Raw genomic sequence first — 22,908 nt, forward strand, 5'->3', positions numbered from 1 at the left:
CTCTTAGGCAGCACTACTGATCGATAATTTAGTGCGCATGTGAGAAAAGGATCTGTGATCCATACAATCCAGTTCACAAAAATGCTACGGGACAAAAAAGCACTTCACGCAGTTAAGAAATGTAAAAAGTAATATTCGGTATGCGTGTGCCAAAACAAATTTTGTTTAAAATAAAAAAATAAAAAAAGCATTCCATAGTTCAGCACTATATAACAGTGCCATTTAAAACAGGGATTAGTCATCGAATAGAAACTAGTCTTAGCTGCACAGTGATGCAAATTTCAGCAAATGACCCTATTTAACCAATTTTATGTTTAAAAAAAATAAATAAAAAAAATATGAACATTGAAAAATAAAAATAAAAAGAATGTTTGTCAATTGTGCTGCATTGGTTCTGACAAGTATTAAAGACGGACCCCCAGCAAGAGGGTAGCAGAGGTGGGGAGGAGGAACATTATCTAGGGTAAAACCCAAAAGCAAGCTAAATAAAGGACACTTAAACATCTCCATTGGACAACCGTGGTCCATATGATTTATAAGTACATCATAGAGAACAGTCCCCCGCTTGTGACCATGTAGTAGAATATAGTCACCCATTCACATAAATGAGCAGTGTACTACTACATATCAAGAGAGAGCAGCTGACCGCCAGGGGTTTTAGCAGCAGATGGAAAGTCCGCTTTGATATTTCAGCTGTTTTGACTACCCAATCTTTGGCACGGCAAAAAATGTGACAAAGTGTGCTGAGATTGCGCCAAGAAACTGGCACAAAATTCTGTCACAAAATAAGCTAAGTCAAAGGTGGTATAAGATTGGGAAAAGTGTCTAACAGCTCAGGCAAGATGCGCCAAATTTATCATACAGAATTCACCACTGTGATACCTCCTGTCAAATATTTATCTGAATAGCTCACCTGCTTCAATGCTACGGCCACTGCTGCTATCGCATGATTGTGAGGACCTCCTTGGATTGAAGGGAAAACTGAAAAGTTTATTTTATCTTCAAAGTTGTAAGGAATTTCTTTTCCAGTTTTCTTATCCACAGATTTCACACCTCTACGATAAAATATCAGTCCAGACCTAATTCAAAAGGAAAAAAAAGGTTCAAATCTGTTGCTTCCCGATGCTCATAGGTTAGGGTTATCTCAAACAAGACACGAACACTAAATATTTTAGTTGCGTAGAATTTCTGTAGCAGAAAATTACTCCATGTTACCCAGTGGAGGAAAAAAAAGACAAAAAAAAACAAAAAAACACGCAATCCATACATGCCATCATTTTCCATGTGTCATTTTGTCTGCCATGGGAAACCTTCGCACAGCATGCAATTCGTTTTGCAGATTTTTAATGCAAAATTTCTTTATATACTTCAATACCTTAATTCAGCAACACAAATATGAAGCAACAAATGCCACATAAAAAAATGCAAAGTGATTCCACAAACGCTGAAAATTCGACATGTCTTCAGAAACTGGCGTAATTTTAATGGGGAATTTTTTGGCCGTATTTTTACGTCATGTGTGAATTCAACCGGTCATGTGATCACGGTGGGAATGTTCACATTTTATTTGCCCCAACGCATCCAAAAGGTAAAAATAAAAAATAACTTTGCAGATAGTTTTAATTAAAGACTTGTTTTCTTTCTATGACGACCTTTCATGGTAACAGACTACAAATAAATCCAGTGTAGTCAGATGCTGCAGTCTCCCTTCTATATTTCCCTTACATCTTGCTAACCTACCAAACGTATAGTACCAAAACTAGCGACAGAATAGGAATGTTTATTAATCAAGACCTATGGCAAAGTGGTTTCCTTATTTTAGATGCTCGATGACAAACCCCTTCGGAAGCCGTGAATCTAAGCATGTTGGTTGTCACCCAGCTTTACTAAACTCCTGAGCCGAACCAAAAATGTTTAATTCTTTAATGAAATTAAATCCCCAGAGACCTGCTGTTGCTACTAGGTTTATTTCTACAACTACTGCTTAGGTACTATGTAGGCTCCAAGTATCTTTGTGGAAGAACTGATAACCTGTGCTCATTACTTTAGAAATTGAGCAGACACCCATAAAAAACTATATTAGAAAAAAGATCAATATCATGTATGCTGCTGCACTAGGATTTCTTATGAGCAAACGTTCTCCAGGCTGCATAATAGAAAAAGCATGAGATAAAAATAAATCTACAGTAGCCTAGGGACAGGTAAAGCAAAGCATAGCAAATCATTAAATATAGTGACTTGAGAAGACTTTGCCAGCTACATATTGTCTTTATCAATGATATAATTTCATAAACAGGATTTGACCCCGGGTTCCTTTAACGTCACATGCCGTTTTTGGAAATCTTATACCATATGAATCGGTCACCGATCTGCTGCATTCTATTTGGAAGACGTTGTACAGCCTTCCTTGCCGCTCTTCATTTTGCCTTACGTCGCAGACATAAAGCATTTTGTAGGATGAAGTCAACAGATCTCTGGAGCAAAGAAAGGGTGAATGAAGCCCAGCGTGAGGACTGAGGACTCCTGCTGCTCAGTTTCACACAGTTTTCTGCTTCACGCTCAACTTCAGGGTGTGAAACTGACGGAAGCAAGAGAGGTGGCAAAAAATAATAATAAAGAAAAACTCCAAAGATCAGGAAAAACCAGGGGAGGCGAGGGCAGAGACATACGTGCGCTGAACCGGTTTGTTAATTGCTTTGATTGGAAGGTGAGGAGAGCAGCATGAAGAAACGCTGGCAGTGTTCTCACCATTTCTTCAACATTATAATAACGTAAAGTACCGGATATCACACAGCTGACGGCAAAATGCTGCTGCCTTTTATTATTAGAATCCACTCTTGATAGAAGCCAGCAAATAATTAAAAATATGTATTTGTAGCTAGCCTTAGAAGAAAAATATCTGCACTGCTAATAAGCAGCGATAACCAAGAAAAAAAGGACGTTGTAATAATTATTAGTTGTCCGCTTGATCATAATGACACGTGAGGTCCCACATGCTTAGTGTTACTAGGTGTCCTGCATTGTAGTTCACTTCAACCACTGGAACATTATAATAATTATATTTCCTGGCATTGTTCTAAAAGGTTAGTCAAAGCGTATAAAATACTAGCATATTAGGTGCGCTCTTGTATATTAAGATCATACTCTCATTCTTTTTCAAAAGACATTGCTTGACAAGTAATGTTTTTTCTAGGGCTGCACCGACTCAGACATAAAAAAATTGCTAGTATTACCTTCCAGTCTGTCAACTTTAATATTTTAAGGTGATCCCAACTATGGGTTTTAGGTCACTGCAAAAAGTTAAAAAATCTGCATGTGGCTTCAGTTTCTACTTCACATTACTGCTATGGTCAGCAATGTGACGTGTTCATGTAAATACAAATTATGGCAATGCCTAGGAAAACAAGACACTGTGTATGCGGGAGGGATGCACTGCACTGACTGCAAGGAAATTGGCATTTAAATTCCATGCTAACTTATTACATTTTGTTAGGAGTGAGTTGGAGTATTCGTCCCAAATTTATTAAAAAGCTGTATACCTCACAATATGTTTGGTGCATTTGGGACTGTCTAATAGAGAAATATATCTATGCCTGGTAGAGCAACGTGCCCAAATTTGCCTAATTTTTGGCTTTCTTCACAATAAATTTGGTGGAAATTACATATCCTTGAAGACCCCATCCTCTACTCGACACTTTTCAAATTTGGCAAGTGCCATAAAAAGTTAAAATTTTTAGAATAAATTTGGGCCGGTGTGCGATCCCAGCTTTGGTAGAAACAAGCATTTAGTTATGCATATGTAGTTGCAAAGTTCATATATCCATATGGGGACTGTCATTAACAAAGTGAAGCTGAAACCAGCGGTTACGGCAGTAGTTCGTAAAATAACTCACAAGAGTAAATAACTTCCTTAGATCAGTCTGGGTGCGGCATCGGGCGCATGTGCATAGCGCACATCAAGCCGTGGACAGTACTCTGCATGCGCAGTGAAGCAAGGTGTACTCCGCTTCATGTGTGCGATCCCGCCAGACTCCTAAGTAACTTGTAAGGTATTTTACTAACTATTGCATAAACAGCTGGTTTTGACCACTAAACCTCATCTGTACAACAACAACATGCTGTCGGTTTAGTGGTCCCGAACATAGTGGCAAGTTCCCTTTGAGGCCGAATTGTGCTAGTAAACTTGTTGAACGACGCTGCACAGAGCAAAGATCATGATTGTTCCTTAGATTAGGAAAATTGGCTTTTGCCTCATGGGGTTTTTGCCTTTCTTTGGATCAATATTGCAAGAGGATAGGCTGAACTGGATGGACATCTGTATTTTCTGCCTTACAAACTATGCGTGAGTGTTTTAAACGAGAGTGTATTTGGTCTTAAAGGGGGTAGTGTCACCACAAGTAATACCCTTTATATGCCTCCTTATCTGCTAATAAAAAAAACGTCTAAATTGGACTTTAACGAAAAATGCTTTGCTCCTCTGATAAAACGTCAGTTATTATTGGGGATCCTTTGTTATGCTCGGTTGCCCCTGGTCTTGGTCCTTCTGATGTGTACTGCTAAAAAGGACAAGCAGGATCTTTAAAACAGTGTATAGCGGCCCCATGGCATGCGCACTGAACATCCCTCTCTCCTCCTCCTCCTCTGAACCCTGTGAGCAGGATGGCTCTGTGCAGCTCTGCACCGTCAGTATTGACACAGACAGGTTCAGACTTTGAGCCGTGCTGCCACACAGTAAAGTGTTTATTTTGTTGAGCCGTGCTACAGTGCACCCCGAGCTGCTACCCCCTCCCTGTTCTTATTACTCCACTCCCTCTGTACTTCCTAAAGAGAGAAGTCATCAGAAATAACTTCTGGTCTCTCTTTTGGGATTGTCTTGCAGTCGAGAGAGACGTTTGGACTTACAACTCCCTACTTCTACCACCACCAATCAGCAGGTGGTATATGTACAGTACCAGCGCTGAGTGGAGTCACGTGAGGGAGAGCCTACATTGATGTTGGGGGGAGGGCGGTACAGCAGAGACCTAGCCAAATGCACTCCATTATGTAGTGCAAAGGACCTGTTAAGCAGACACATGAGGGCTGGGGTATTAGAAATCCCTCAGCCAGGAAATGAAAGTAACATAGCAGCAATCGAGGAGCAAAAGAAGTGTTAATTAAGCTTTTATTTTCTTTAGAACATACACGGTCGAGTCACATTATTATGACCACCAGTTAACATCCAGAGTAACCGCCGTGTGAAGCATGGACAGCAGATAGACAGGATGGGAATGACTCAATAAAGGTGCTGGTAGGTTCTCTCAGGTATCTGGAGCCATGCTAACTGCAGTGCATCCCACATTTGCTGGAGGGTGCGTGGGGGAGGATCCATAGAGCGAACAAAACGATGGAGGGGGTCCCACAGATGCTCAAATGCGTTCAAGTCTGGCGAATTAGGCGGCCAGCCAGGGAAGTACTTGGAAATTTTGGTCATGCTCTTCCAAACCACTGTCAGACATTACTAGCCGTGTGACATTTCACATGGTCTTGCTGGAAGATTCCATCTGCTTCAAGGAAAGACAAACAGCATGTATGGATGGACGTGATTTGCAATGATGGATTTATACTCAAATCAGTTCAAAGTGCCTTCCACATGGATGAGTGGGCCCAGAGAATGCCATGAAAAAATTCCCCAGACCAAAATGCTGCCACCACCAGCTTGTATTCTTCCAGCAATGTTTGCAGAGTGTTTGTTTTCTGATATTTCTCGCCTGTTATGCCAATGTCCATCCGTTCGATGAAGCAGAAAACGTGACTCATCAGAGAAGGCAACCCTTTGCCAATCATCTGTGGTCAAAATCAGATACTGCCGTACAAATGTAAGCCTTTGTTCCTGATGCACCTTTGTTAGCATAGGAGCAGTGACCATCAGTCTGCTTCGGAGCCCCCATATGCAGTAGGGTTCGCTGAACTGTTTTAGACACATCTAGTAGCCCCCTTGTTGATTTTCACGGTGAGCTGCTCCCCTGTATCGTGTCGTTCGGGCCTCGTGCGCCTTCAAAGCCATCATTCACCTCTCACATCAATGGCACGTGGTGCTCTGCAGTTTCTACACCATTTATTCCCAATGATGCCATTTGTCCACTCACGATACACTTTGACCACAGCAGCACACGAACAGGTAACAAACTGCGCTGTTTGAGAAATACTGACACCCTTGGCGCGAAAGCCAATAATCATCCTTTTTGCAACTCTTATTAATTGGCCCTTTTACTCATGGCAACGAGTAATATGTGTTCCGACAGCCTAGTGTACACCTTATATACCCACCAAGCCAGCCCACGACACATCACTTCCTTCATGGGCTGCACGCTGACAAGGTCGAAAGTAGGAGGTGGTCATTAATAATGTGACTTGACTCTGTATATATTTCTCTTTTCTTGCAGCAGCTTACTTGACAACCTTCACTTCATTTTTTTTTTTTTGTAGGTGAGACAACCCTTTTAAGTTTGCAACTTGAGATCAAGTGACTAAATCTCCCTGAATCCAAAAAGGGAATTACTAGTGTCTATTTACGGTTTGCCTCAATTTACGTGTATAATTTACTGCGTTTTAAGCTACTATATCTATGAAACCCCATTAGTAACAATGTGTTCCATACTAACGGTGCTGTCTAGTGTGCGGCTTGTGCAATGTATGCAGACCTTGAACAGCCGATAGAGGGTACACACTGCTGTGCAAAATGTGTGCAGGGTTCAGAAGTTTAGGCAGTAATCTTAGGGTAAGGACCTCAAATCTAGTATTTTCTGAAAGGCTACCTGTACCAGATGCTACACCAGAAAGGCAGCGGGAGATCAGGAAACTAAACTCAAGAATTGGTATAGGAAGTAAGGGTTTGGGTTATTGGAGAACTGGGCCAACTGCTCTGTTTGGCTACAGACTCTACGGTAGGGATGGGCTGCACCTGAACGGGGAGGGTGCAGCTGTGCTTGGGGAGAAGGTTGGAGGAGTGTTTAAACTAGGGATCAGGGGAAAGGTAACTATGCATGTCATGTAGAGGGCAAGATCGAGAACTGGGACGTATTTATGAAACTGGGTTTGGAACAGAGGGAGCGGTTAGAAAAGTTATTAATGATAATTCTAAGATAAAAAATTACCTACTATCGCTAAAATATGCTAACCAGCAATAGATGCCTCACAAAAAAAAAATAATGAACAGGAATTAATAATAGAAGTGAAAACGTATGACATAGTGGGGATAATTAAGACGTGGCTGGATGTAAACGGTGACTGGGAAGCTAATTTACGGGGTTACAGTCTGTTCAGAAGGGAAGTAATTAAGTACAGTGATAGACACCATTATTTCTGATATTTAAGGATTCTATAATGACAGGGTCTGTTCCATAGGACTAGTGGATAGCAAATGTTGTCCCAAGGTGTCAAAAAGTGAGCCCGGAAATTATAGGCCTGTAAATCTAAAGGCGTTATTAGGGGCTGCAAATGAAATAAAACAATACTTGTTTGCCCCTGGCAATCCAGTGTCGTCACTCCGGCGGCAGTCATGGTGCTTGTTTACATGCACGTAGAATGTAACCGCTGCAGCCTGGGGGCTCAGCGGATTAGGTTGGATTTCTGGGATTATTGCAAATGCCAGAAATAAGATTAGTCACCAGAGAGCCCCACTAAGCCCTTTAAATTTGGCTTCAGCGGTTAACCCCTTAGTGACCAAGCTTGTTTGGACCTTAATGACCAAGCCAAATTTGTCAAATCTGGTATGTGTGACTTTATCAGAGAATAACTCTGTGAAAGTTTTGAATATCCAAGTAATTCTGACATTGTTTTTTCGTCACATGTTGTACTTTATTTTAGTGGTAAAAGTAGACTGATACGATTTGCGGAAATAACTTAAAAAATAGAAAAATTGAAGAAATTTTGTAAAAATTATCATTTTTCCCTATTTTTAACTGCAATATATGTCACATATGTACACACATACTGTACAATTTTTTTTATTAAATATATATTTCCATCTCTTTACTCTATTTTGGCAGCACTTTTGAAAAAAAAAAATAATTTTTGAGCAATTTAGAGGACTTACAAGTTAAGTAATAATTTTATAAATTTTGTAGTACATTTTGTTTTCCTGCACCAAGCCAGGTTTTCATAGGCTCATAGGTGTCAGAATGGTGGAAACCCCCACAAGTGACCCCATTTTGAAAACTAGACCCCTTAAGGTATTTATTAAGGGGTGTTGTAAGTATTTTGACCCCACAGTTTTTTTGTAAGAATTCATGCAAAGCAGGCATAAAAAAATATAATTTAACTTTTTTCATAAAAGTATCACTTTGAAGACCGATTTCTTTGTAAAGCGACCATGAGAATGAAGAAACACACCCAAAAATCTATCACCCTGTTTCTCCTGTTTTCAAAAATGCCCCCATTGTGACCCTAATGTGTTGCCTGGACACACGACAGGGCCCGAAAGGGAGGGAGCACCCAGAGGCTTTCAGAACTCATATTTTGCTTGAAAATGTTTTAGGCCCCACTGTATATTTGGAGAGGTTTTGAACTACCAGAACGATAGAAACTCCCCATAAACGACCCCATTTAGAAAACTAGACCCCTTAAGGTATTTATCTAGGGGTGTAGTGAGTATTTTGACCCCACAGTGTTTTGCTAAATTTAATGCATAGCAGGTGAAAAAAAATAAAAATTCACTTTTTTAATAAAAGTATCACTTTGAAGACCGATTTCTGTGTAAAGCGACTATAAGAATGAAGAAACACACGCCAAAATCTATCACCCTGTTTCTCCTGTTTTCAAAAATACTCTCATTGTTGCCATAATCTGCTTATTAGACCTGTGGCTGGGCCAAAAAGAGAGGGAGCACCCTTTGGCTTTCAGGGCACAATTGAATAAATTCTAGGCCCCATATCATGCATTTAGAGGCATTGAGCTGCCTGAACAAAAAAAAACCACGCAGAAATGACCCCATTTTAAAAACTAAACCCCTAAAGGTATTCATCTAGTGGTGTAGTGGGCATGCGGACCAAAAATGTTTTAAATGAGGAAATAATGGGTATCATTTCAGACACTATGGGTATATAATGTTTTCTTCAAGCTTTTATTACGTTTCCACATGAAATAGAGGAGACGTGGTAGAAGGTTATTTTGTTAGAAATACGCCACATTAATAAATTTGTGCGGCACAGAATAGAAGTGAAGCCGTGTATTCATAATGGATACATGTCGCTATAGACGTATTTGCCTGTACTTATGACTATGTCTTGCTGAAGAAGCAGTTGGTGCCATTATGATGTCATTGTGGACAGAATTCTGTCCTAATATAAAATCAGTCAGAGAGGAAAAAATAAACTGTACTGGAGTGACGGGCAATATCTTCAAACAAATGGAGGAAAATGTATCCAACTATGTTGCAAACTCGAGTCTGTTCACTAGATAGAAGAACACCTGCAGGGCTGTCATGACAAGGATTTTTTTTTTCAGTGACTGGTTGTACAACGTCTCTTTAGCTCCATCAATCCTTATGAGGGACGAATGTGCCAAGTGACGCGGTACACCATAACAGACCCCTGCCCGGCAAGGTAGGAACCGCTATGTGCACAAAACAACCAATCACCTACAGAATATATAAAAGGACAGTGTCCAAAACCATCTATAGGAACAGTAAAGGATCACTAATCCCCAAAATGATGTCAGTATTTCCAGAAGAACCGTAACAAAGCCCATGGTGTATTGATAAGGAACAGCTCAATTATTAGAGATCCTCCAAATAAAAAAAAAAGATCATGCCCGTATCACGGTACAGAATTAGGAATGTAACAGCTGTATGTGGCAGGACATAGTCATAAGAACAGTCAAAATAAAAAAATTGTGGATGTGGGATTTTGTACTGGACAATTAATTCCAGCACTTGATCACCCACAAATAAATAAAAAAAATCATAAGGGGTAAAATTAGTTTCACGGTCTGAAAAAAATGTGCTCTACAACCTCTCCCACAAGAAATAATCCCTACTTGGAAAGCCCACGAACTAAAAAGAAAATATAAAGAAATTGACTCCCTAAAAAGGCCCCCAACCCATTATTTTTTTTTGTGTTAAATTCTAGTAATTTGCAACCGTGTGAAAGGTTTCGAAACAGGGATAGTTACAAAGGGCTGGTTTTGATGGACACATGGGGCAATAAAAGCGGGTATCCCTCCTCCTGCCATGCCTGCTACATACCCGACACCTTTTTTGGGGATATTTTTGGGTCTCAGTGGAGGGAATAGGGTGTAAAAAGTGGCGCTCTGAAAGCCTGCGCACATCCTCAGATTCGCAGGATTGTGCCGGTATAGTGGACTCAAAAAGGAGATGCTCAATGACCTTCTCCTGAAATTGAAGGAAAGTGAGCGTTCCTTGGGCTTTTTTGGAAATAACAAAACTGTTATAGGTAGCAACCTGGATGAGGTAGAGTGCTACCTTTTTGTACCAGGCCTTATTTTTGCGCTTCACCAGGTAAGGCTGAAGCACCTGGTCGGAAAGGTCTACACCCCCCATAAATTTGTTGTAGTCTGTTACACAGACAGGTTTCTGCTTTGCAGTGGTAGCCCCCCTCTCCGTAATTGCCACAGTGGTGTCCGTGTGTACGGTGGACAGCATGTAGACATCCTTCTTGTCGGCCCACTTCACTGCAAGCAATTCCTGACTTGCAAGGGCCATGGATGTTCCCTTTCCCAAACGCCTGGACACCAACTGTTGTGGGAGTCCCACTCTGTTCTTCCGTACTGTCCCACAGGCCCCTGTATTTGCAGCATGGAGGGCTTTATAAAGGGCAACGCTGGTATAAAAATTGTCTGTATAGACGTGGTACCCCTTGTGCAGAAATGGCTCCATTAGGTTCCACACAATTTTGCCAGAGGTGCCAATAGTTTCTGGGCAGCCTGGGGTATAAATTTGGCAGTCCCTGCCTTCATAGATTTTGAAACCGCAGGTGTAACCCGTTGTGCTCTCGCACACTTTGTACAATTTCACCCCATATCTGGCTCGTTTGGAAGGGATGAATTGACGAAAGGAAAGACGCCCTTTGAAGCTCATGAGCGATTCATCTACTGACAAATTTTTGTCAGGGGTGTACAACTTTAAAAATAAATCATTTAGAAGGGTGATTAATGGCCTTAATTTATTAAGCCGATCATAAGCTGGGTCACTTCTTGGGGGGACTTGGGAATTATCAGTAAAATGCATGAATCGCATTAGGGCCTCATAGCGGTTTCTGGACATCACTGCTGCAAATACAGGGGTAGCGTGGACAGCACTACAAGTCCAGTAGGACCGGACAGAGGGTTTTTTAACCAAACCCATATTGAGGGTAATGCCTAAAAATTTTTTTATTTCTGGGACACTTGTGGGGCTCCACATTCTGGAGTACATAGATGCAGGCTTTTGTAGAACAAACTGCCTAGCATACAGATTAGTCTGCTGGACTATCAAGTCTAGGACCGTATCACATATAAATAAATTAAAAAAATTATAGGGGGTAAAATTTTGGACGTCGACACTAATTCCTGGGGTCGCTTCAAATTGGGGTACTTGGGGGGAAAATGATAGTGCAGGATCCCACATCACGGGAGGGACTGCAACACTCGGCCCTGCACTTGACACCTCTACAGCGACTGACGTATCCACCACCATAGGACTATGGGGTTCAGCGGTGGAATTAGAATCGTCACTGTCACTGTCTGGAACAAATTCTGAAGCGGTGTCTGTTTCGCTTTCAGAAGTGTCGGAACATAGCAAGGCGTAGGCTTGCTCCGCGCTGTACATACGCTGAGACATATTTAGAGATGTGTATGTATATATATATATATATATATGCCCTATAAGTCCTAACCCTAAAGTAAACCTAAAATCGACACAAATTTTTTTTTTTTTTTTATATATATATTTTTTTTATATTTTTTTTTTTTTTATATAACAGACGTAAAATTAATTCTAAACGGCCCTAAACACGAACGCTAAACTAGCCCTAACCCTAAAGTAACGCTAAACTAACGGTAAACTAGCACTAACGCTAAACTAGAACTAACGCTAAACTAGCACTAACGCTAAACTAGCGCTGACGCTAATATAGATTTGATATATTATATATATATATATATATGTATGTATAAGAACGATGATTTTTTATCACTTTTTTTCTTTCTTCACAGCACAGGACTTAGACTGATTTCTCTCTCCTCTCAGAACAACTACAATGGGAGGAGAGAGAAACACAGCCCATGTCCTGGCTGTGTTTTGAAAATAACTGTCAGTGATCTCTGTGATAGGTTTTATCACAGAGATCACCTGATCAGGGACCAGTCACAACGGTCCCTGATTGTTGCTGTGCCAGATGACGACACAGGTAAGTTATGCAAAGCGCACTCGGGCGCCATTTTGGGGGGGGGGAAATCGGACCGTGGGGGGGGGGATCGGACCGGGGGGGGGGGGATCGGACCGGGGGGGGGGGGGGATCGGACATGAAGGGGAATCGGACGGGGGGGGGGGCGCACTATTTACCCGTTCTCTCTCCTCTCTAAGGAGTTATTCCATGAGAGGAGAGAGAAATGGCGATTATCCGCCGGTTTAGCGTGAACGCCGTGAAATAGCGATTCACGGCGATCACGTGACCAGAGACCACTCGTTATGGTCTCTGGTCGTTGCCCCGAACTCTCAGCTACCTCCGGTAGCTGAGAGAACGGAGCCCCGATCTTTAATTTCGGCGCTACTTTAGGCTAATGCGATCACGTTAAAAGGCGTCGCATTAGCCTAAAGCCCATTAGTGAGGAACGTAAAAAGGCGTACTGTTGGTCACTAAGTGGTTAAATAGTATGAGCATGTAAACAACAACCAGGACTGCCACCAGAGTGAGAGCGCTGGAACGCCGGGGGCAAGGATAGGCAAGTATGGATTATTTGTTTTTTTGGCATTTGCAGTCCCAAATAAAGGTTTAACAGTGCTAAATGTAAGATTATGCACTTGGGAAGGGAACACATTACCATTCCATACTAAATGGTAAAATTAGGGTTATTTAGTTTAGAAAAAAAGACGGCTGAGGGGAGACCTAATAACTATATATAAATATGTAAAAGGTAAATACAGAGATCTCGCTCATGATCTATTAATACAAAGGACTGTAACTATAACAAGGGGACATCCTCTACTTCTAGAGGAATGAAGGTTTCTAAACATAGAAGGGGATTATTTACTGTAAGAGCAGTGAGACTATGGAACACCCTGCCAGACAAGATGCTACAGTGAATTCACTGAAAAAGTTCAAAAGGGGACTGGATGCCTTTCTTAGTGTAATATTACAAATTATGTTTACAAGATTACTGTAGATTGGTCGTTGATCCAGGGATTTATTAACTGGTTCCCGACCGCTGACTGTATTTTTACGGCCAGCGGTCAGGGTCCTTAAAACCCGAGCCATAGACTTTTTACGGCTCGGGTTTTAACTTGCTGCCCGCGCGATCGGGCAGCGGAATGTCGGGTCTCCCGCTGTCAGTGACTGCCGGGGACCCTGAGGAGAAGATAGGAGCAGCTTTCGTTGCTTCTGTCTTCTCCTATGTCTTTTTACACAGCGCTCAATGAACGCTGTGTATAGGAATAGAGACAGCAGCAGCGGCGCTGTCTCTATTCCTCCCGGTGATCATGTGACTGGTCACATGATCGCCGGGTGCCGTTAGTGACAGACTGCTGCTGGGTCTTACTAGACCCAGCACAGCCCTATTAGTGACAATCGTCACTATGAGAAGGCTGATTTCACCTGTAACTGGGGCTGCTGTGCAGCTCCAGTTACAGGGGAAAAGCCTGGTGTAAAAGAAAGAAAAAAAATATATAAAGTTCCCCAAAGGCCTTTTTTGACCTTTGAGGGACAGACCATAGTAATAAAAAAATAGTAAAGTCAAGTGCAAAAAAAAAAATTAATAATAAATACACATAAAATACCCACCGCAAACCCCCCCCCCCCCCCACCAATCATTGTTGTAACGCTAGTGCTGACCCAATTACCCTAATATAGACATATAATATATTAAAATTTACGGTAGACAATAACGATCACAAATAAAAGGTCTATTTTAGGGTAAAACTATGTTATTACCAAAAAAAATAGCTGAAACGTAAAAAAGCTTACTTTTTTACTATTATTTTCAAACTTTATGAATAAAAATTCTAAAATAGCAAAAAAGGTGCGTATAAAAATGATAAAATAAGAAACCTGCATGGTCTACGGAAAAAACGTCGCAAAAATCACGTCGTTAGCCCAACAAATAAAAAAGTTATAGCCATTTAACTAACACGTGCTAAAAATGGCTAAACGGTGTCTGGTCCTGAAGGCGCAAAATAGCCCGGTCCTGAACTGGTTAACATTGCCATATTGGAGTTGGTAAGGAGTTTTTCCGTAAGATGGGAAAAATTGGTATTTGTCTCATGGGGGTTTGGATCAACACTGCAGAATAATAAGCTGAACTGGATGGACATATGTCTATTGCTGGCTTTACAAAACTATAAATCATAACAGTCAAGCTACTTTATTGAGAAGACATGTAATTCACTTCTACCTCGCTCCTCGGAGAGTCTTGTGAGTTGTTGTGGTGACCACATCAGCATGATCAAAGGGAGATGGAATAACATCTGCTGCTACAAGCCCACTGATGTGTGCCATGTCAGCCAGTAGGTAAGCCTTCACCTCGTCACATACCTGTAAGCAAAATGAGGTCATGAAAGATCTGCATACATCTTATCTTATAACTGAAGCTGCGATTGCATGTGATCAAAAGATTTTGCAAAGTACAAGAAAAAAAACCATAAGGCTGTCAGTATTCAAAAATACATGTGTTCCCCGCTTGTATAGACCAGGGCCGTCGCTAGCACAGGAACTCTGGGGCCCAAGCCCTGGATCTTTGGCCCGGTGCCCCGGGCGACTGCCGCTACAGGGGTCACCGTTGCAACCGGGCCGCTATAGGGATTTACCATAGTAACTGAGGTCTATGTCATAAAAAACACGGGCCACTGTTACTATAGTAACGACACATACTTACCCTCCTTCCCGAGCGCAGCGGAAGTCCTGACGTCTTCTCGAGTCATGACGCTGTGCGCTGCGCATGACATCACGACACTGGATGGTGTCTGGACATCCGCTGCATCAAAGAGCTGGGTAAGCGTAACATCATTACGGCCTGCTGGGGTCCTGTATCTAAGCATGCCTTGTGGTAAGCTTAGATACAGGGTCCAACAGACATCATCACACATGGGCTTAGATACAGGGCCCCAGACGACAGTAATCTTATACTGTATAAGATTACAGTCTGCTGGGGTCCTGTCTCTAAGCCTGCCTTGTTGTAGGCTTAGATAAAGGGGCCAACAGACAGAATTACACATGGGCCCTGTATCTAAGCCTACCACATGTGTTTTTTTTTTTGTGTGCTTTTTCACAGGTTTGATTCGAGGACTACGTCGACGACGGCTTTTTTTTTTTTTAATACAATAGTTAATAAGGGTTGTGTGTTTTTATTTTTTATTTTAATAAAATATATTTTTTCTATGTCCTCGTATTTTCTTTTAAACTTCATTACTCCCACCTTAGTATTGGCTGCTGGACAGCGTCCATTACTAAGGCGAGGCTTAGTGTTAGCCGATTCAGAGGCTAACATTAACCCCCATTATTACCCCGGTGTCCCCAGGGCTACCGGGAAGAGCAGGGTCCGATCCAGTACCCGACCATCTGTAGTGATGGTCGGGCACTGGGGCGGCCGAGGGCTGGTATCATTAGGCTGGGAAAGACCAAAGACAGTGGCCCTTCCCACCCTGGTAATGCTAGGGTGCTGCTGCTGTGTTTTATCTGGCTGGTTATGAAAAATGGGGGGGGGGGGAAACCAGTCTTTTCTAAATTGAATAAACTTTGTGCGGTCCCCCCCCCCCATTTTTCATAACCTGGCAGCTACAACATGGCAGCAGCAGCCTAGCACTACCAGGGTGGGAAGGGCCACTGTTTTTGGCCTTTCCCAGCCTAATAATACCAGCCTATAGCTGCCTCAGTGCCCGACTTGCACTACAGATAGTCGGGTACTGGATCGCATCCAGCTCTTCCCGGTACCCCTGGTAGCAGTGAGTACCAGGGTAATAATGGGTTTAGTGTTAGCCTCTGCACCGGCTAACACCAAGCCTCGCCTTAGTAATGGATGTTGTCAATCAGCCAGCGGACATTACCAAGGCGGTAGTAATAAAATTTAAAAAAATACAAGGACATAGAAAAAATATTTTATTGAAATACAAAACCCACACAATCCTCATTAACCATTTTATTGAGAATAAAAAAAGCCGTAATCGAAGTAGTCCTCGAATCCGACGTAGTCCAACTGGAGAAACTGTGAAAAAACACGAACACAAAAAAAATTAGTAACCCATAAAAAAGCAAAACAATTCTTATACTTACCTTTCCTTCATCCAGCGCTGGAGCCGCAATATCAGCGAGCTGGGCCCTATATCTAATCCTATCATGTGTAGTACTGTCTGCTGAGCCACTGTATCGGATCTTATCCATAGGGGTGAACATATGTTAGTACAAGGATACTTACTGCTGGGGCCATGTATCGAAGTCTATCATGTATGATACGGTCTGTTGAGACGAGGTGGATATGTGGGACTACCTACAGGGGACTACATGGTACGGTCTACAAGGGGGATGTATGGCAGGGGGACTGTGTGTGGAACCATACAGGGGGGGGGGGGGTTTGTGACACTATATACAGGGGGCATTGTGTGGGGAACGCTCTACAGGTTTCTTTGATCAGAGCCCTGAGACTTAACTTTGCTTGGGGCCCCAGAAATGCCAAATTAGCCCGAGGGTTAGTACAAGGATACTTACTGCTGGGGCCCTGTATCTAAGGCTTCATTCACACGAGCGTGACAGATTTAAGTGTGTAAAAAAACGCTCATAAATCTGGTCATGTGCGTTGCGTTTTGCATGTGTGTGCTTCGTGTGTGGTACGAGTTTCATGTTCTCGCAAGCACTCTTTTTTTCAGTGTAATTGATGCATGAAACATGGACAGCACACAGATATCGTCCGTGTGCTGTCCGTGGTTTTCACGCACCCATTGACTTCAATGTGTGAAATACACCAATATAGGACATGCAGTGAGTTCCACCCTGTGGACACTCGCTGTGTGAAAACTCACGCATGTGTGAACGTCCCCATTGTATCGTGAATTGTTTCAACGCACAACACACAGACGAGAATCACGCTCGTCTGAATGAGCCCTAAGCCTATCATGTGTGATACTTTCTGCTGGGGCCATGTATCCAAGCCTATCATGTGTGATACTTTCTGCTAAATATATGTCTCGGGGCTTGTTCCTCTGATCTTTTAAGACCCTAGCAACGCCCCTGGTTTGGACTAATAGATCAACAAAACAAAAACTTCTAAATGCCTCAAATGCACAGATGTGTTCCGCCTTTCTTTCGCTCTAAATGCGACATAATCCAAAATGTAAAGCGCAAGATTTAAAAGTGTAAATGTGTTTTTACTGGATGTCCGTGACAGATGTCACTGATGGATGTCATGTGTCGGCCATAGACTCAAGTTAGCATAAGTGTTTTTTTTTTGTTTTTTTTACTAGATGGCCCAAGATGGTATTGATTTGGTATAATAACAAATTGTTTAACTTCATGCAATTTAAGAAAAAATAAGGGTTGACACATTTGTATACATGAGCAGCAATAAAGTAGGCCTAGTGCCTAATATCTAAAGTCCCCAAATGTAGAATATAGACAAATACATTGCTATGGATTTAGAATCGGATGTCCAAAGAGCTCCTGTAGGCGTAATGTGTAGGTGTCCCAAGAAGTCTGTCCACATAGCGTATATGGATTTGTAACAATCTCAAAATTATCTTCAACCATAGTAGCAGGACATTACAAAACCTAGATTCCTGTGTTTAATTCCTTTGTGCAAGTAAACTTTCTTCTCTTACTAGAATTTTCAACAATTGTCCTTGTTTTACCATTTTAGAATTAAAATCAATTCTGCTTCCATACGTCAGCTGTAAATTTAGTCTTAATTCAGTCTTCTGAGAGATTTAGTCTGGTGATTCTCCAGGTGAAGCTTCTCTGGTTTTTACGATTAAAACTTCAGAGAATGTTGTGCCCAGACTGGCAATACTTTACTTAAAATAGCCAAAAATCCTTTTTTTCAGCCTATGATATATACCCCAAAGATCAGAATGTCAGCAGAGACTCAGTTCAGGAGTCTACAAGCATGAATCAGGTCCCTCAGGTACTCACTGCTGATAAACACGCTAGATTAGCCTAGATATACTATCAGCACTGTGCCCGGCTCTACTAATTTGCTCAAGAAGAGATTCCCCACAAAAGAGAAAGCAGAGGAGAACAATAGAAAAAAAGCCATATTAGCTCTCTCACTATTGTACACATTCAAAACCATCTCTGGGCAAAAAAATTTAATCTAACTAAACTAAATTTACATCTCCAGCTCTCCATAAAGTTTCAATTACATGGGGCTTTGCAATATGGAGATCTCATGGATTCTCCTGACCAGCTTCCGCTCCCCTTGATCATAGACCATTGACTACCAGTACGAAAATGCTATGATGGACCACCCTGTACACGCTCTACTTGATCAGTAATATCCAGCAGATGGAGTACTTATTTGTACAGATTACACCCAATCATGCAGGTTACGAGGTAGTTGATCAAGAGACCATCCCCAAGCTTGCCATGTAAGGAACCAAAGAATGGGTTTGATTATACTTTATGAATCCAAATAATGGATTGCATCTAGTGATATTAGAAAAAAGGAAAAGAGCCTCCTATTATATTATTAATTCTTGCCCAGGTGTACACCACCTATATAAAATTCATAGAAATATGGGTATGGGAAAAGAAGAGAGAAGGGAAAAGAAGAGAGAGAAGGGGGAAGAATACTAGATATTAGGTCGCCTTCAATTGTTATATAGATTGATACAGACAGTTATAAAGGAAGGAAAATCCAGTGAAATTACCCCTTTGCATTGCACTGGTAGAGTAACCAGCTTTATACTTTTTACTTTTGTTTTTACTTAAATATTTTTAATTTATTTTTATACCATTATATCTCATGGGCAAAGAGAAGATTCAGTATTAACCGACTCTTTCTTAAGTTAGACCATAGTGATTGCCATTTTCTCAGGCGGCGTTCATGATCGAGAAGAGGGACCACCATTTTTAGAGGAAGCAGCCAAAATTAGAAGACCATTGAGTCCATTGTGGCTCACTGAGTTCACCATATAGATCCACTTGCTTTCCTCTTTTAGCAAGATGGAATCTATATTGCCACCTCTTATCCCTGTAGTCAGGTGAGAGATGGCCCAGGCTGATCACTCTTTTAGCTCAGGAAACTCTCACAACAGCACCGCTGTGAGACCTTATAACGGCTATTTTGCTACACTCAATTCTGAGTTGGATACTTTGTATCTACTCACATACATTCATTCGCACCGCGGGCACTAAACATCGTGTTGCCATTTGAGGGAGAGTATAATATGTCAATATGATCTTATGGATGAAGGTCAATTAAGGCCATCTCTATGTGAATACATTGAACATTAAAATTACACTTTTCTAGCTCCATTCACACAGGATTGTGTCTTAACTCAATGGGAATTGAAATAAGAAAAATATAATACAGTAACATTAATAAAAATGAAAAAATAAAAATATTTAAGTAAAAACAAAAGTAAAAAGTATAAAGAAAGTTACTCTGGCAGTGCAACACAAAAGGGGACATTGCACTGGATTTTCCTTCCTTATAACGGTCGGTATCAAGCTATAAAACAATTGAAGGCGACCTAATAACCAGTATTCTTCCCCCTTCTCTCTCTTCTTTTCCCATACCAATATTTCTATCTAGTGATATTAGCTGCATGTAAATGACCTTTTGGGACAATCATCGCTGCCATTGTGACTGAAATGAATCGGACATGTTAAAAACTTATTTTGTGAGACCGGCCCCCACAATATGACAAAGAAGAAAACCAACCTATAGGCAATGGGTTGTTCGCTCTTGTAGATTTTTCGGGTTATCTTTAATGATGCCTATTGTATCTTCATATCAAACAAAAGCCATTGAAAAGCCACGAAAAAGTCAAGCTAAAATTTCTTGCCACTGTGTATTTAATGCGTTAAGAGCCAAGATAAAGACTGCTACATCTGTAGGAGATACTAAAAAGTGTTGCAGAATCACACCTCTTGATACGTATGTATTACTATCAAGCTTTTTGTGTTACAATTTGAACCCAACAGCAAACTTATTTTGAAACGGGTTTGGACTGAGTGATATATATATATATATATATAGATAGATAGTGATATAGATCTGTTTGTTTTTTTGTTTGTTGCTGTGGAAATTATTAATATCCTGAACAAACAAACCTTAATAAAATCTTGATGAACAGAGATATTGGAAAGGTCGTGCACATAAAAACCCATACAGCAGGGTCTACTGAGCCATATGTGACATAAGTGGGCAGTCTTAATCCAGATATATAAATCCTGGTGTTTTCATATTCTAAAAGTTACATCAAAACCATACTATACATATAAAACAATAGGTTAGGTATAATATTACAATTGTATCCTGGAATAATACAGATTTAAAAACACTGTCACATGAAAGCCATATAATCTGCATACCTTCCGCATCCTGGCGTAATCAATCAGTCTTGCATAGGCGCTAGTCCCGGCGATGATGAGTTTTGGACGGAAGAGTCGGGCCGTCACCTCCAGTTGGTCATAGTCAATCAACCCACTGGCTGGCTTAGAAATAAAATGCAGGTATAAATGAAGGGGCACGACCTTGTTGCTCATTACATAGGGTTCACAATTTACTTCTATTCAGTGTAAACCTATAGAAACAGCATAGTGTTGGCTAGTACTAATATTTTCATGGATTATGAAAACTAAAAAGAGACTTAATGGTGACATCACAGCCAAATAGTTACAAGTTAGCATTCAGAGCACTGGATCAGTCATCACAACAAATACAAAGCGATCAGTATTGGACACGGCAGGGGAGGCGGCGGAGCAACCAAGTTTAAGGATTCAGTTACAGTACCGAAGAAGAGCAGTCTTGTTCCAGTAGTGCAGATGGGTTGATGAACACAGGGACAGGTGAGGTGTCAGCTACAACCAAGAAATATCGTGGTTTTTTTAATCTATGGAGGCACAAATCAAGCAGTGAAAAAAAAAAAAAAAAGGACTGAACATTATTGGTGGAATGATGCAAGTCACACGTGATAATAGGAATGAGTTGTGAATGACATCATGGAAGAAAATTGGTTTAATAGTCTTAGCGATGACATGATATCAACTACCTGAGACTGCAGATCACTTATTTTGAAGGGGGAAAAAGTAACCATAAATAATGGCTCATGTTTTCCCAGACAGATGCAGTGTTAGAATTATTAAAATAGACAAAAAAAATAAAATAAAAAAAACAACAACAACAAAAAAAAAAAACAGCATTTGTTGTACCTCCATAGCAGAGACAAAGAAGGATGGGGGAATAATTTTGTTTTAAAGAGTGCAATATCTGCACTCACTTAAAAACGGGTTAATGGTATAACCACAGGAGTGCTGCTTGATCAGCTTTCTGTAACTCCCATTGACCGCAATGCAAAGCCACATGCCAGTATGGCCACCTCTTCATGGATTTCAATGGTAAAAGCGGCCCCATTTGAATCACATACGTGTCACAGGACTCCATTCTTCTTATAGGTTATGTGCCCAATGGGACCCATATCCTGAGGATACGCCATAAATCCCTATGATGGGAATACCCATTTGAGGAAGAGATTTCACTTGACTATAGATGGATGTAGCACCACCCCTGTTGCAGCATTTCATTCCACCGAACAAGAATCGGACAAATATGGCCACATCTGTGTTGAATACTAATTTTATGTTTCACTGCAGCACAAAATCACATTATATACACTGATGTAACCACATATCTGGAAATAACATTAATAGCACTTGTTGGAGCGTTAAAAGTCTCTCTCTGACGATAGTTTCAGAACTATTTTCTATGTTAGTTGATGAATGAGAAAAAAAAAAAAAAAAAAACACAAAAAAAACACAAATAAACATCACCATTTGCCAGCAATAAATGTGCTGATGTTTCACCAGACAATGCAGAACAAGCAGATGAGATCATGAATTCCAGCAAACAATAACGGATGGGATTGTGAGGGAGGATCTCCCTGACTACTTACACAGCATGAACTACACAATCAGATACGGCATGTAAAGACTGACAATTCCTAAACATGAGAAAACCTGGCTCTATGGACTTGTAATAAACTGTATCCATAAAACCCCCAAATGTTGCCAACCTCAGCACAGAGCTTGGTTGAACTAGGAAACAGCCTTATTACATTGAAGTCCAAGATGTCTAGGAAGACTTGAAGACACTATTTTGTACGGTGTACATTATCCTAGTGTTGTATTCGGGAGACCACTAGTTGTTACAGTGTTCACTTTATTATAGATAGTATGGGCTAGAACAGAGGTTGCCGACTCTTCCTTGCTCATGAGCCACTTTCAAATAGGACATAAGGAGTGGAGTCACACTAAGGCCCTGTTCACACGGCAGATTTTGAGTGGCGGGTCCCGCTGCAAAATCAGCCACAGAACTATTTTTGCCCATTGACTTCAAATGGGAGGATGGGGCAGAATGCGTCCTGCTCGATCTTCGGGCAGTTCTTTTTCAGACTAGCTGAAAAAAACAAAAACAAAAACAGCTATCGGGAAATTGAAGCGTCCGACCCCCATTAAAATGAAATGGGAGGTGGACTTTTTGCAGCGGATCCGATGCAAATTTCCTCCGTGT

The 22,908-nt window shown here is 41.1% G+C and overlaps 1 protein-coding gene across 1 annotated transcript in view; it reads right to left on the bottom strand.

Moving 5' to 3' along the window:
* Window positions 1-22,908, bottom strand: part of SHMT2 (serine hydroxymethyltransferase 2) — an 87,104-nt gene that overhangs the window by 29,033 nt on the left and 35,163 nt on the right. The window contains exons 6-8 of the mRNA XM_075852005.1: window positions 20,712-20,834; window positions 14,584-14,723; window positions 914-1,079 (exon numbers count right to left, since the gene is read on the bottom strand). Of these exons, the coding sequence (XP_075708120.1) occupies window positions 914-1,079; window positions 14,584-14,723; window positions 20,712-20,834 (429 nt within the window). The remainder of the gene's footprint in view (window positions 1-913; window positions 1,080-14,583; window positions 14,724-20,711; window positions 20,835-22,908) is intronic.

The sequence above is a fragment of the Rhinoderma darwinii genome, chromosome 2, assembly GCF_050947455.1.
Source record: "Rhinoderma darwinii isolate aRhiDar2 chromosome 2, aRhiDar2.hap1, whole genome shotgun sequence".
Taxonomy (NCBI): domain Eukaryota; kingdom Metazoa; phylum Chordata; class Amphibia; order Anura; family Rhinodermatidae; genus Rhinoderma; species Rhinoderma darwinii.